At 38.8% G+C, this 16,498-nt stretch overlaps 2 protein-coding genes across 2 annotated transcripts in view; one reads left to right on the top strand and one right to left on the bottom strand.

Annotated features, from left to right (window-relative positions):
• Positions 1 to 16,498, bottom strand: part of ctdp1 (CTD (carboxy-terminal domain, RNA polymerase II, polypeptide A) phosphatase, subunit 1) — a 150,906-nt gene that overhangs the window by 99,162 nt on the left and 35,246 nt on the right. The window lies entirely within an intron of this gene.
• LOC118805904 lies at positions 11,431 to 13,524 on the top strand. Its single transcript, XM_036567057.1, has 2 exons — positions 11,431 to 12,032; positions 12,205 to 13,524. The coding sequence occupies exons 1-2, from the start codon at positions 11,507 to 11,509 to the stop codon at positions 13,152 to 13,154; spliced, it is 1,476 nt and encodes a 491-aa protein (XP_036422950.1). The 5' UTR covers positions 11,431 to 11,506; the 3' UTR covers positions 13,155 to 13,524.

The following is a 16,498-nucleotide window of genomic DNA, read 5'->3' on the forward strand; positions in this document are numbered from 1 at the left end:
CCAAACAATTTTGCCAATGGATATTTATTACACAACTGCATAGTTTTTTTGTAATCGGTAACTGTTTAAAAAGCCTACTTTTCGAACTAGTCTCTGGATTTTGATCCAATCTTTTTGAACTTGGTCTAGAACAATTCTTTGGCATCTCTAGGTAAATAATTATCAAAAACATATTGACTTTTCTACTCAGGGTCGTGTGGATCAATCAATTAATTACAGTGACCGTGGCATTGTTAGCTTGATTAGCTATAACTCAACAGTCATTGGTCAGATCATGTCCAACCTTTAAGGACCTTTACATATTTGGACTATAATGGTGTTTGCCAATTTTGGTCCAGATTGGCCTTTAGGGGGCGCTTTAGCACTCAAAAACACTTAAAAATCAATTAAAATGCTATTACAATGTTATTACAAGGTCGACAGATAAACAAATGGTGCCATACGACTCAGGTCACTCACCTGAACAACTTTCTAAGTACATCTTCTGTCACAAATTGTACTGTTTGTCTGGTATTTTGGCTTATTCATTCGAAGACTACATTATACAAAGGCTTATTATACAAAGGTCAAAAGGTCAATCTGACCAAAACTTGGTAAACATCTTTGGATATGGTCCCTGATCAAGAATCATACCATATTGTGGCCTTTTCACTAATTCTGACCCACTTTCACTGAACTCATACTTTACTTTAGCCCTATGTTTCAACCTTTCATCTTTCTCAACTCTACTCATATTTTTGCCTGTAACTTTTGATCAGAGTGAGATAGAGACAAAATTCCTTTTTCTGCTGATTCCTTGGTATGTACTGAACAAGTGCATCGCAGTCACTTTTAGCCCCACCCCCTTAGTTTTTGAGCTAATTTGCACAATGTGAAAAACCTATTCTTGCGAACTGGTCTCAGGATGTTTTGCCAATTATCATCAAGTTAGTATCTTAAGATTCAGAAGACACTGATCCTCAATAATTATCAAAAACATTTTGACTTTTCTACTGAGTGTATTGAAAATTAATCAATTAACTACTGCAACCATGGCATTGCTAGCTTGATTTGCTATAACTCAACAGCCATTGGTCAGATCATATCCATTCTTGGTTGATTTGTGCAACTGAAGACTATAATGGAGGATGCCAAGTTTGGTCCAGATTGGCATTTAGGGGGCGCTTCAGCACTCAAAAACACTTGAAAATCAATTAAAATGCTATTACAATGTTATTACAAGGTCTGCAGACAAATAATTGGGGCCATTTGACTCAGTTCAGTGACCGGAACAACTTTCTAATTACATGTTCTTTGAAAATTTGTACTGCTTGTCTTTTTTTGGTTTATTCATTCAGAGTCTACATTATACAAAGACTGATTATACAAAGGTCAAAAGGTCAGTCTACTCAAAACTTAGTTTACAGCCTCGTATACGGTCCCTGATCAGTAATCTTACCATATTGAAACCTTCTGACAAATTCTGACCCACTTTCACTGAGCTCCTCAATCCATTACTGTGTCTTATGAGTGCATTAGGCCTCACTGTGGCCTACATCAAATCAAAGGGTAAATATAGAACCAATCCACTGTGCAAGTGCTACTATGTGAGAAATGCTGCCATTAGACATGTAGTTTTGACATCTATGTTGACGACCTCTTGGATGTTCTACAAACCGGTGTAGATCAGTACATATGAATGTAAACCTATAACGTGTTTAAAGACCTCTACTCATTGTTTAAGGCAACTTAAGATCTTTTGATGAACTGAGTTCCTTTCAGTTCTATTCACTCTGCTTATGAATAAGACCCACAGCTTGAGGCCTTTTTAGGCCAAATGGGCTAAACGGAAAGCTTGAGGTCTTTTTAGGCCTAATGGGCTAAACCTGCAGAAGGGCTCGTACTGCTGTTGCATGCTTGAACCTGCTCATTGCCGCTTGCGGCTATATTTAGGGTCCAAGCACGCAAGTGCGTAGGACCCTATTGTTTTTGTTAGAGTTTTTCTTCTTCTTATTAGGGTTCAAGCATGCAATGCATTGAACCCTATTGAAATTGTCAAGATTTTTCTTATTAGGGTTCAAGCATGCAACGCATTCAACCCTATTGGAATTGTGAGAATTTTTCTTATTAGGGTTCAAGCACGAAGTGCGTAGAACCCTATTGGAATTGTGCGGATTTTTCTTATTATTATTATTATTATTTTTCTGCCCTGAAACAGAACGCACAGCCCAAACCGTAAGTCCTAGAGACACCAAACTTGGTCAATGGGTAGTAGTCCCTCCCGCTACTCAGGCGCAAGAAATCAGCCCTGTCGGCCACAACGGGGCGCTACAGCGAAGGCCAACGCGTTTGGGTCTATATCTCCTAAACCAGATTTTTGCCAGACAAGCCATATTTTTTTCCTGGTTCTATGGGTCCAAATAAACCTTTTGGCTATTTTGATTATTTAGCTCCGCCCACTTAGATTTTTCGCAATACTGCAAAATTTGCGAAACCTACTTTTGCGAACTAGTCCTCCAATTTTTGCCCGATACTCATCCATTTGGTGTCAAAAAATTCAGAAGAGCCTCAAGGTCAATAATTATCAAAAACATTTTAAGTTTTCCATACAGCATGGCTGCCATATGCAAATGAACCCTTCTGGATAAATTCAAAATAATTCAGAATTAATTGAAAAATCTCTAACTCAAGAATCCTTCAGTCAAAAAATTTCAAACTTCACAGGCCATGTCAGTAGCCCATTCTGAGGTAGCCATTCGATTTTTGTGCGCATAAGTAATTAGGGGGCGGAGCAACAAAAACAGGGCTTTTTCTCTGCAGCCGTACAACCTATCAGGCTCAAACTTTGCATGCAGCATCATTGGGGCAGATTACAAGTGTGACTATAAGGACATTTGGATACATTGAAATTTGTGGTCGCCATCGGCCAATAAGCATTCAGCAGGCCATTTGACAGGCTTACCATTGACCAATCATGACGAAACTTGACTGGTGTCTATATGTAGCCACTTTCTAACAACCAGTCGAGTTTCAAAAGATTTGACCACTGGGGGGCGCTATTTCAAAAAATTTCATATTATTACATGTTATTACAATATTATTACAATTTTCACCTACAGCCTATTGTACTACCATGTGACAAACAATTTTGCCAATACATGTTCATTAAAAATCTGTATCGTTTTTTTGTAATAGATAAATGTTTCAAAACCCTACTTTTCGAACTAGTCTCTGGATTTTGATCCAATTTTGTCAAAGTTTGTCTAGAACAATTCTGTGGCATCTCTATGTAAATAATTATCAAAAACATTTTGACTTTTCTACTCAGGGTCATGTGGATTAATCACCAAATTCCTGCATATGTGGCATTGTTAGCTTGGTTAGCTATAACTCATCAGTCATTGATCAGATCATGTTCAAACTTTGAGTATTTATACAAATTGAGATTCTAATGGAGCACACCAAGTTTGGTCCAGATTGGCCTTTGGGGGTGCTTCAGCACTCAAAAACACTGAAAAATCAATAAAAATGCTATTACAATGTTATTACAAGGCCCACATATAAACAAATGGTGCCATGTGACTCAGTCCACTAAGATGAACAACTTTCTAATTACATGTTATGTCAAAAATTGCACTGCTTGTCTTTTATTTTGGATTATTCATTCAAAGATTTCACTATACAAAGACTTACTATACAAAGGCTTGAGGCTTTTCTAGGCCTAATATAATAAAAGCTTGAGGCCTTTTTAGGCCTAATGGGCGAAACCAAAACCTTGAGGCCTTTTTAGGCCTAATGGCCTAAACCAGAAGCTTGAGGCCTTTTTAGGCCTAATGGGCTAAACCTGCAGAAGGTCCCGTACTGCTGTTGCGTGCTTGAACCCGCTCATTGCCGCTCGCGGCTATATTTATTAGGGTTCAAGCATGCAATGCATTGAACCCTATTGGAATTGTGCGGATTTTTCTTATTATTATTATTATTATTCTTTTTCCGCCCTGAAACGGAACGCACAGCCCAAACCGTAAGTCCTAGAGACACCAAACTTGGTCAATAGGTAGTAGTCCCTCCCGCTACTCAGGCGCAAGGAATCAGCCCAGTCGGCCACAAGGGGGCGCTACAGCGGAGGTCAACGCGTTTGGGTCTATATCTCCTAAACCAGATTTTTGCCAGACAAGCCATATTTTTTTCCTGATTCTATGGGTACAAATAAACCTTTTGGCTATTTTGATTATTTAGCTCCGCCCACTTAGATTTTTCGCAATACTGCAAAATGTGCGAAACCTACTTTTGCGAACTAGTCCTCCAATTTTTGCCCGATCCTCATCCATTTGGTGTCAAAAAATTCAGAAGAGCCTCAAGGTCAATAATTATCAAAAACATTTTGAGTTTTCTATACAACATGTCTGCCATATGCAAATGAACCCTTCTGGATAAATTCAAAATAATTCAGAATTAATTGAAAAATATCTAACTCAAGAATCCTTCAGCCAAAAAATTTCAAACTACATATGGCATGTCAGTAGCCCTTTCTGAGGTAGCCATTTGATTTTTGTGCGCATAAGTAATTAGGGGGCGGAGCAACAAAAACAGGGCATTTTCTCTGCCTCTGAACATCCTATCAAGCTGACACTTTGCACGCAGCATCCTCTCGCCAGTCTACAAGTGTGCATTGAAGGACGTTTGGATACATCGAAATTTGTGGTCGCCATCGGCCAATAAGCATTCAGCAGGCCTTTTGACAGGCTTTACATTGACCAATCATGACGAAACTTGACTGGTGTCTATATATAGCCACTTTCTAACAACCAGTCGAGTTTCAAAAGATTTGACCACTGGGGGGCGCTATTTCAAAAAATTTCATATTATTACATGTTATTACAATATTATTACAATTTTCGCCTACAGCCTATTGTACTACCATGTGACAAACAATTTTGCCAATACATGTTCATTAAAAAACTGTATAGTTTTTTTGTAATAGATAAATGTTTCAAAACCCTACTTTTTGAACTAGTCTCTGGATTTTGATCCAATCTTTTCAAAATTGGTCTAGAACAATTCTTTGGCCTCTCTACGTAAATAATTATCAAAAACATTTTCACTTTTCTACTCAGGGTCATGTGGATCAATCAATTATTTCCTGCATACGTGGCATTGTTAGCTCGATTAGCTATAACTCACCAGTCATTAGTCAGATCATGTCCAAACTTTAAGTATTTATACATATTGAGATTCTAATGGAGTATACCAATTTTGGTCCAGATTGGCCTTTGGGGGTGCCTTAGCACTCAAAAACATTGAAAAATCAATTAAATTGCTATTACAACGTTATTACAAGGTCCACATATAAACAATTGGTGTCATGTGACTCAGTCCACTAAGATGAACAACTTTCTAATTACATGCTATGTCAAAAATTGCACTGCTTGTCTTTTATTTTGGCTTATTCATTCAAAGATTTCACTATACAAAGACTTACTATACAAAGCCTTGAGGCCTGTTTAGGCCTAATATAATAGAAGACTTGAGGCCTTTTTAGGCCTAATGGGCGAAACCAAAAGCTTGAGGCCTTTTTAGGCCTAATGGGCTAAACCTGCAGGAGGGCCCGTACTGTTGTTGTGTGCTTGAACCCGCTCATTGCCGCTTGCGGCTATATTTAGGGTTCAAGCATGCAATGCATTGAACCCTATTGGAATTGTGAGAATTTTTCTTATTATTATTATTATTATTTTTCTGCCCTGAAACGGAACGCACAGCCCAAACCGTAAGTCCTAGAGACACCAAACTTAGTCAATAGGTAGTAGTCCCTCCCGCTACTCAGGCGCAAGGAATCAGCCCTGTCGGCCACAACGGGGCGCTACAGCGAAGGCCAACGCGTTTGGGTCTATATCTCCTAAACCAGATTTTTGCCAGACAAGCCATATTTTTTTCCTGGTTCTATGGGTCCAAATAAACCTTTTGGCTATTTTGATTATTTAGCTCCGCCCACTTAGATTTTTCGCAATACTGCAAAATGTGCGAAACCTACTTTTGCGAACTAGTCCTCCAATTTTTGCCCGATCCTCATCCATTTGGTGTCAAAAAATTCAGAAGAGCCTCAAGGTCAATAATTATCAAAAACATTTTGAGTTTTCTATACAACATGTCTGCCATATGCAAATGAACCCTTCTGGATAAATTCAAAATAATTCAGAATTAATTGAAAAATATCTAACTCAAGAATCCTTCAGCCAAAAAATTTCAAACTACATATGGCATGTCAGTAGCCCTTTCTGAGGTAGCCATTTGATTTTTGTGCGCATAAGTAATTAGGGGGCGGAGCAACAAAAACAGGGCATTTTCTCTGCCTCTGAACATCCTATCAAGCTGACACTTTGCACGCAGCATCCTCTCGCCAGTCTACAAGTGTGCATTGAAGGACGTTTGGATACATCGAAATTTGTGGTCGCCATCGGCCAATAAGCATTCAGCAGGCCTTTTGACAGGCTTTACATTGACCAATCATGACGAAACTTGACTGGTGTCTATATATAGCCACTTTCTAACAACCAGTCGAGTTTCAAAAGATTTGACCACTGGGGGGCGCTAAAAATTAAATCAAAAATTAAATAATATAATAGAAGACTTGAGGCCTTTTTAGGCCTAATGGGCGAAACCAAAAGCTTGAGGCCTTTTTAGGCCTAATGGGCTAAACCTGCAGGAGGGCCCGTACTGTTGTTGTGTGCTTGAACCCGCTCATTGCCGCTCGCGGCTATATTTATTATTATTATTTTTCTGCCCTGAAACGGAACGCACAGCCCAAACCGTCAGTCCTAGAGACACCAAACTTGGTCAATAGGTAGTAGTCCCTCCCGCTACTCAGGCACAAGGAATTAGCCCAGTTGGCCACAAGGGGGCGCTACAGCGCAGGCCAACGCATTTGGGTCTATATCTCCTAAACCAGATTTTTGCCAGACAAGGCATATTTTTTTCCTGGTTCTATGGGTCCAAATAAACCTTTTGGCTATTTTGATTGTTTAGCTCCGCCCACTTAGATTTTTCGCAATACTGCGAAATATGCGAAACCTACTTTTGCCATATGCAAATGAACCCTTCTGGATAAATTCAAAATAATTCAGAATTAATTGAAAAATCTGTAACTCAAGAATCCTTCAGTCAAAAAATTTCAAACTTCACAGGCCACGTCACTAGCCCATTCTGAGGTAGCCACTCGATGTTTGTGCGCATAAGTAATTAGGGGGCGGAGCAACAAAAACAGGGCATTTTCTCTGCAGCCGTACAACCTATCCAGCTCAAACTTTGCACGCAGCATCATTGGGCCAGATTACAAGTAGAACTATAAGGACATTTGGATACATTAAAATTTGTGGTCGCCATCGGCCAATAAGCATTCAGCAGGCCATTTGACAGGCTTACCATTGACCAATCATGACGAAACTTGACTGGTGTCTATATGTAGCCACTTTCTAACAACCAGTCGAGTTTCAAAAGATTTGACCACTGGGGGGCGCTATTTCAAAAAATTTCATATTATTACATGTTATTACAATATTATTACAATTTTCGCCTACAGCCTATTGTACTACCATGTGACAAACAATTTTGCCAATACATGTTCGTTAAAAATCTGTATCTTTTTTTGTAATAGATAAATGTTTCAAAACCCTACTTTTCGAACTAGTCTCTGGATTTTGATCCAATTTTGTCAAAGTTTGTCTAGAACAATTCTGCGGCATCTCTATGTAAATAATTATCAAAAACATTTTGACTTTTCTACTCAGGGTCATGTGGATTAATCACTAAATTCCTGCATATGTGGCATTGTTAGCTCGATTACCTATAACTCAACAGTCATTGGTCAGATCATGTTCAAACTTTGAGTATTTATACAAATTGAGATTCTAATGGAGTATGCCAAGTTTGGTCCAGATTGGCCTTTGGGGGTGCTTCAGCACTCAAAAACACTGAAAAATCAATAAAAATGCTATTACAATGTTATTACAAGGCCCACATATAAACAAATGGTGCCATGTGACTCAGTCCACTAAGATGAACAACTTTCTAATTACATGTTATGTCAAAAATTGCACTGCTTGTCTTTTATTTTGGCTTATTCATTCAAAGATTTCACTATACAAAGACTTACTATACAAAGGCTTGAGGCCTTTCTAGGCCTAATATAATAAAAGGCTTGAGGCCTTTTTAGGCCTAATGGGCGAAACCAAAAGCTTGAGGCCTTTTTAGGCCTAATGGCCTAAACCAGAAGCTTGAGGCCTTTTTAGGCCTAATGGGCTAACCTGCAGAAGGGCCCGTACTGCTGTTGCGTGCTTGAACCCGCTCATTGCCGCTCGCGGCTATATTTCTTCTTATTATTCTTTTTCTCCGATAAAACGAATCGCCCAGACCAAACCGTAAGTCCTAGAGACATGAAACTTGGTCAATAGGTAGTAGTCCCTCCCGCTACTCAGGTTCGCGAAATGAGCCCAATCGGCCTAAAGGTGGCACTATTGCGCAACACAACGCGTTTGGCTCCATAATTCCTTCCTCAGATTTTGACAGACATGAAGTATTTTTTTCCTGATTCCTTGGGTCCAACAAAACAACTTTGTAATTTGGACCATTAAGCTCCGCCCACTTAGATTTTGAGCTAATTTGCATAATATGCGAAACCTACTTTTGCGAACTAGTCCTACAGTTTTCATCCAATCCTCATGTTTTTGGTGTCAAAAAATTCAGAAGAGCCTGAACCTCAATAATTATCCAGCACATTTTTAATTCTTTACTCAAAATGGCTGCCATATGCAAATTAATCCTTCTGGAAAAATCAAAATAATTCTTATTTAATTGAAAAATCTGTAACTCAAAAATCCTTCACCCAAAAAATTTGAAACTTGACAGGCTTGTTCCTAAAGAGACTCTGAGGTAGCCTATCCATTTTTGTGCACATTGGTTATTAGGGGGCGCTGTAAATGCTTAACGTGCCTTAATAGCTGTTTCTCAGCATCTGTACATCCGATCAAGTTGAAACTTTGCAGGTATCATCTACTAGTAAGACTTTAAGTGACTCTTTAAGGACACTTTGATATATTGAAATTTATGGCCGCCTTGGCCAATCCTCATGATACTTGACAGCTATCTCTATCTCACCACCTTCTAACAACCTGCTAAGTTTCAAAATATTTGGCCACTAGGGGGCGCTATAACTGAAAATCAAGTATATCTTGTACAGATTGTCATTTTTGGTCAAATAACTTAGATGCCCTCATGCAGTGCAGTCTTCCAAACACTTTTGTCATTACAAGTCTCTTAAAAATGTGCATTCCTTTTTTTTTTCAATCGTCAAATGTTTGAAATTAGCACTCTTCGAACTAGTCCGTGGAATTTGAAGCTGCCTTCGCAAAACTGGTCTAGAAATACTCTGTAGCCTCTCTAGGTAAATAAATATCCAGCACATTTCCCATTTTTTGCTCATTGTGGTCTCCCTCCATCACTAAATCATTGCGGCCATGGCATTGCTAGCTTAAATTGCTATAGCTCATCAGTCATTGGTCCGATCATCTCAAAATTGTAAATATCTTTATAAATTGAGACTCTGATGTGGCTTGCAAAATTTGATCCTGATTGGCCAATAGGGGGAGCTTTAGCACTCAAAAACACCTAAAATCTTTAAAAATGTTGTTACAACAATACTACAAAGTCTACAAATAAATAACAGTTGTCTTTTGATTCAGTTCACTGATCTGAATCACTTTGTAATTACAAGTTATGTCATAAATTGGACTCCTTCTCTGGTATTTTGAATTATTCATTTAAAGACTACAGCTTATAATACCAAGGTCAAAAGGTCAATCTGAACAAAACTCGGTGAACATCTTTGACAAAGGTCCCTGATCACTTTTCATAACATTTGAAGACCTTTGGACCAATTTGACCCACTTTCACTCAGGTCCTTTATGCTTGAAGGGCCCTTATGGGTCCATTGGGTCTGTTTATGTCCTGCTTATCAAAGTCTTTAACATGGAGAAACAAAATACTTTGCCAAGCAACAAAGACAGAAATTTTTACCATTACTCAAATATGTGTTCAAATCTTTGCAGATCAGTGAATTGAAATATAAACATATATTAGGTTTAAAGCCCCCTGCTCCTAGTTCATGACAAATGAAGGCCTGTTGAGGAACTCAGACCTTTTTTCAGCCTCTCTGCCTCAATGTCCCAAACTGCATTAGGCCTTATTAGGCCTTTTGGCTCAAAGTGCATGAGAGCTTCTTGGGCTTATGCGGGCTTGGACCCGCTCATTGCCGCTTGCGGCTATAAGTAGTTATTAACCCCGGTAAATGTCAAAATGATTTATGAGTTATGCGTGACGTCACATGTGAAATATGTAAAGTATTTTCCCAGGGGGTTGATGTGTATAAAAATGTAAACATCAGTGGTATGACATCACATGTGAAATATGTAAAAAAATTTCCCAGGGGTTGGTGTGTGTAAAATGTAAACATCAGTTATATGACGTCACATGTCAAAATTGCAACTAATTTTCCCAGGAGGTGATGTGTGTAAAAACTGTGAACAACTATTGTAGGTTGTAAAGAATTTTTTTTTTTTCCGGTGATAAAATGTTGAATTTTCCCCAGGGTGCGTGTTGGGAGGGGTGGCAAGCGTGAGCAAAATTTTCCCCTCTTGAGAAGTGTTAATGAAAAAAATGATGTAAAAGTTTAAAGAGGTGTGAAAAAATAAGAGTAAGGATGAAAAATAATTAAAAAAAAAGATGCGAGGACTTACCGTCGGTGGGGTGGGGTGGGTTGGGGTGGGGTGGGGTGGTTGGGTCGGGGTATGGTGTGTGTGTGTGTGTGTGTGTGAATGCTTTTTGATAACTACCCGAGGTTTGCCCGGTATGATGCGTGGGAATAATTTTCAAAAGATTCCCAGGATGTGTTTTGGAAAAAAAGATGTGTTTTGGAAAAAAAGATTCCCATGATGTAATGGTATGACGTAGTTGTTGTTGTTGTGTTTTTGAGTGACAGCAGCAAGTGGGGGGCCCCCGTTCTGCTAAGCGTGACTAATAATTGAACAGGTGTCGTGTTGTTTTTCTCCTCACAATACTATAAAAACTGGCCGTAAAAGAGACAGATTGGTGCGGAGAGTGACTTTTCTGCAAAACCATCGTCATGGATTCTCCAGACAGATCGTCTAAGGCTCAAGCCGGATCTCCGATCTTGAATTCCTTGAGCAAATGGCGCTATCGCACATTCATTCGGGACAACTTACAAAAGCGTGGAATACCTTATTTCGTGTGGCCAAACAGCCTAAAACGACTGAAACTGAAGGAGCAACCCCTGAGGACCAGTCAAATTTTGAGCGCGAGGAAGGCCTTCGTTCGCAATGACATACCTAAACACTGCTGGCCCCGTTCGATTCGGGAAGAAAACGATGTTACACCATCGCAGAAGAAAAAGCAGGAAATCGACAGATTCAGAGCGGACGACAGTCTGTTTAAACCGAGCATAAAGAGGAGATGTCTTTCGATGACGTATTTGACAATTTTGCCGAAAGAAACCCGGCTGAACAATCGCTACATCGTTTTCCGTCAGAGCAGACTGTTTCACAGTGACAAGTCGACTGAAGTCTCTATTTCTGAAAAGGAGTTGTACCTGTTAAACCAGACCGTCCCGAAAACGAATGAAGTGGGGGAATTGCATGCTATGATCTTACAGGCCAGAAACAGGTCATGCATGGTTCGCGACACAAAACACAAGACCGAACTGTCCAGGTCTGCCACAATCACACTGAAGGTCAGATCCGCGCATTATTTGCGTCAAATCACCCTGACCATCACAGGGCTCAAGACCCCTGAGTTTACCTACAGAGTTCGACTGGAAGTGTGCACGTCACCTGTGATAAGGCACGAAAACGTGTGCTCCAGCGATGACGACCAGTGGATTTTTTATTTTGCCCCTACTGAAAAAGAAGAGCACGTCCAGCTGATTGAAATAACTTTGCGGGAGAGCGAACTACTGGATATTTATCACGCGGTCAAACATGTTCTGACAGGTAAGAAAAACGCTTTTTTTCTTAAAAATTCATTTTGACCGTTTGAGGTACCGTAGTTTGTGAATATAAACCGTGAAAAGAGTTATACCGTTTCAAGTTGCAGCGTGTGGCCGAAGAGTAAGCATGTACGAGCCCGTTAAACCTTTTAACGATTTTCTCTCTCTATCACCAGCCAGCGTAATATGTGGTTGCGACAGCTGTCATATTCCACGCCCGACGAGTCTGATGTCTAAATACCAAGATGACAAAACGGCGATGCGCATGTGCGAGGACATGCCCAGCGGGGGAGATTGGGGGTGTTCCCCCACTCACCAGCCAGAGCGCGATGAAGAAGAGAGTTCTGATCTAGACCTCGTGGAACGTAAAAAAAGCGGTGAAAATGACATTTCAGATTCGACCAGCGCCAGCGAGGTAGAAGAAGAGGAAGAGGAAGTCTCCGGCGTGACCGATCTGGACAGCGATGAATTTATCGTGGTGGACGAGGACGGCTTACAAAGCCGACCTTCTTCGCCGGCTGACATCGAGCAGCGTGAGAGAGAGAACGCGAGCGCTTTCTCAGGAACGGGGTCAAAAGGTCAATGCGAGGAACCTCTTGACGCCGGCGCCAGCTCGGAAAGTCAGAGCGAGAAGCCTTCGGACCTCAGTCTGAAGGACCGAGCCACGAAAATTGTGGAATTTATCTGGGCAAGAGCGATCATCCTGGCTGTTCGTCAATGGGTTACGAGAGATTGCGCTGGGTGTCAAATTGAACACCCATCACAGAAACAGCACAGTTGCGTGGAAGGCGTCCCCGTAAGATTTCTGGACAACGAGTTAAAGCAGAAGTGGCTGAATCTCATTCCCGCTTGTGAATTGGAAATAAAAGAGTCTCTAAAGCAACACTTTGAATTAAAAGAACCTCATGATGGTTTTGTAATAAACATTTTGCGTAGAATTTACACGCTGACGCAGGAAAAACTGAGTGAATATAACCCGCTGTCCGAGTACCTGAGCAGAGATCCGTCCGAAATTCTGAGCCGGTTTTACATGCGGCCGGATGAACCTCTGAACAGCGCTGCGGAATCAACGGCCGCCGACGTGTGTAAAATTCTGATGGGGTCTGAGGATGACAGATCGGTGTAGTGATTCGCGAGAGAGAGAGAGAGAGATTGTGTATTTGTACATAAGACATTTATGACACCGATGTTTTTTTGCTGCTAGTAAGTTTATACATTGTATATAATTTTTTTATTAGACAAACCATAAACATTATTATTATTAGAAAAAACTTTATTGTTTTATTAAAAAACACCACATGTTTTTCGTTTAATATTTTAGTCGTTTGAGTTTGTGTAATTGTTTATAGCACCTTTATGACATCTTTTGATCGCTGCTAGTAGTTTACATATTTTTTGAACCCCTTTTGTGCATGTTTATTAGACAAACTGTAAAGTCTTTTCATTTTAATATTTTAAACCATGTAATCATTTTCATTTAATATTTTAATCATGTAATCATTTTAAATCATGTAACCATTTTCATATATTTAATAGTGTAATCATTTTTCATTTTCATATATTTAATAGTGTAATCATTTTAATATTTTTAACAGTGTAATCATTTTAATTTTTTAATATTTTTAAATCATGTAACCATTTTTCATTTTCATATATTTAATAGTGTAATCATTTTAATATTTTAAATCATGTAACCATTTTTCATTTTCATATATTTAATAGTGTAATCATTTTTCATTTTCATATATTTAATAGTGTAATCATTTTAATATTTTTAACAGTGTAATCATTTTAATTTTTTAATATTTTAAATCATGTAACCATTTTTATTTTCATATTTTAATTGTAATCATTTTAATATTTTTTTAATATTTTAAATCATGTAACCATTTTCTTTTCATATTTTAAGTGTAATCATTTTAATATTTTTTAATATTTTAAAGCATGTAACCATTTTTCTTTTCATATTTTAAGTGTAATCCTTTTTCATTTTCATATATTTAATAGTGTAATCATTTTAATATTTTTAACAGTGTAATCATTTTAATTTTTTAATATTTTAAATCATGTAACCATTTTTCTTTTCATATTTTAATTGTAATCATTTAAATATTTTTTTAATATTTTAAATCATGTAACCATTTTCTTTTCATATTTTAAGTGTAATCATTTTAATATTTTTTAATATTTTAAATCATGTAACCATTTTTCTTTTCGTATTTTAAGTGTAATCATTTTTCATTTTCATATATTTAATAGTGTAATCATTTTTAGTTTCATATTTTATACTTCAGTGTTCATCACATTTAGTTTGAAACTAATTTACCTATATCTCAAACTAACGGTTTGTCAGTAGATTAGATACTAACAACCAAAAAAAATATAAAAGAAATAAACCGTTTTTAACAAAAAAAATAAAAAAACACATAAAAACCTTTGAACAAAAAAAATAAAAAACCATAAAAACCTTTTGAAGTCGTTTTCTGTCATCAGTTTGTTTTCTCCACATTTTATTTTAGACCGTGTTTTACCCAGAAGAAAATATAAAAACCCTAACGTGTTTCACACCTCGACCATTTGGACATGTCTCAGACGGCGCTGCAAGAGTTGTATCATAAACCCGGGTCGGAAGGCGGTCTGTGTGGTAGGGAGCCCTTTATCAAAAGCGTAAGGGAGGTGGGGTTGGCTAATAAAAATAAAGATGAAATTGATAGGTTTTTACAAAGTTCAGACACTTACACGCTACACAAACCCCGAAGAATAAACTTTAAAAGGAGTTTCGTACTGGCGTGCGAAAAAGATTCACAATGGCAGTTAGACTTGGCAGATTTGTCCTCTCTATCGGAACACAACGATGGGAAAAAGTTTATTTTAACCTGCATAGATGTGTTTTCAAAATACGCGTGGGTGGAGGCGTTGGAAAATAAGAACGCCAAGAGCGTAACGAAGGCCTTTGAACAAATACTTTTACGAGGTAGAAAACCCGTCACCCTTCAAAGTGACAAGGGGCGAGAATTTTGTAATCAATCATTTATGAAACTATTAAACAAATATAAAATAAGACATTTTACTACGGCTAGCGAATTGAAAGCCTCTGTGGTGGAGCGATTTAACAAAACCCTCAAAACGCGGATGTTCAGATATTTTACAGGTTTTAACACCTTGAGATATTTAGATGTGCTTCAGGAACTAGTGAGCGCTTACAATAGCGCTTTTCATAGATCTATTCAAATGCGTCCCGAAGAAGTGAACGAGTGCAATCAGATACAGGTGTTTCATCATCTGTACGGGAAAAGAATGAGAGGGGAATTACCCCGACCCAAGTTTAAAATAGGTGACGCGGTTCGGATTTCGAAAGAGCGCAGGGTCTTTGCGAAAGGTTACGAACAGTCTTTCACGGATGAATATTTTTTTGTGGATAAAATTATTAAACGAGACCCGCCAATGTATAAACTAAAAGACCTCGATAATGAAATAATAGAAGGTTCTTTTTATGAAGAAGAAATGCAGAAAATTATTGTACCTGAAAATAAAGTCTATCGTGTAGAAAAAATACTGGCTAGGAAAAAAACTAAATCCGAGGTTCTGGTTAAGGTGAGATGGAAAGGTTGGGATAAAAAATTTGACTCCTGGGTAAACGAAAATTCTATCCAGGACGCTCGATAAAAACCCCGTGAGAGAGCGGCGCGAGCCCCTATTCGGAAGCGCGGACCACCCCACCATGGAAGAAACCAGAGATTTTTTCATCACTCTGCCGAGTAACGCTAGCGACAAATTATACCCTCAAAACGATATATCCAGCTACAGGGTGAAGTTAGCCAAAACCGTTCACCTCAGGGGCGGTTGGGAGGTCGGCTTAGCAGAAATTTCATTTCCCCAGAGTTGGTACACGCTGGCGGACGGGGGGCGACAGGAAACGGACTTTTGGGTGTGCGAAGGGCCGGATCTCAGTAAACAGGTGGCTTTTAAAGTAAAATGCGGTTATTATACTTACATCGCTGACATTTTGACCGAAATGAACAAATATTTTAGAACCACCAAAACCCACGTCGAATTATATTTGGATAAGGTCACGAGACGGGTAAAATTAGGGGTCACACCGGAGGAGATTATACGACTGACCTCGCTGAACAGATGGCCTATTCGGATTCGAACGCACGGACAGTTGGCGCACATTCTGGGCTTCGAGGAACAGAAGTGGACTGACCCGACCGAAACTAAATTCCCTGCCCATATTAAAGGCGGAACGTTTTATTTGTTTCTTTATTCAGATATTTCTTCACACCAGATCGTGGCCGATACCTTAGCACCTCTTTTGCGAACCGTTCAAATACCCAAAGCGCATCTGGATTTCGTCACGCTAAACTTTGACAAGGTGCACTACAACCCGGTCAGCAAACACGTGTTTGATGAAATTTTAATAGAGTTGAAAGACGGATCAAAACCGAAACGTCAAATTCGAATTTGGAA

The sequence above is a fragment of the Colossoma macropomum genome, unplaced genomic scaffold, assembly GCF_904425465.1.
Source record: "Colossoma macropomum unplaced genomic scaffold, Colossoma_macropomum, whole genome shotgun sequence".
Lineage (NCBI taxonomy): Eukaryota > Metazoa > Chordata > Actinopteri > Characiformes > Serrasalmidae > Colossoma > Colossoma macropomum.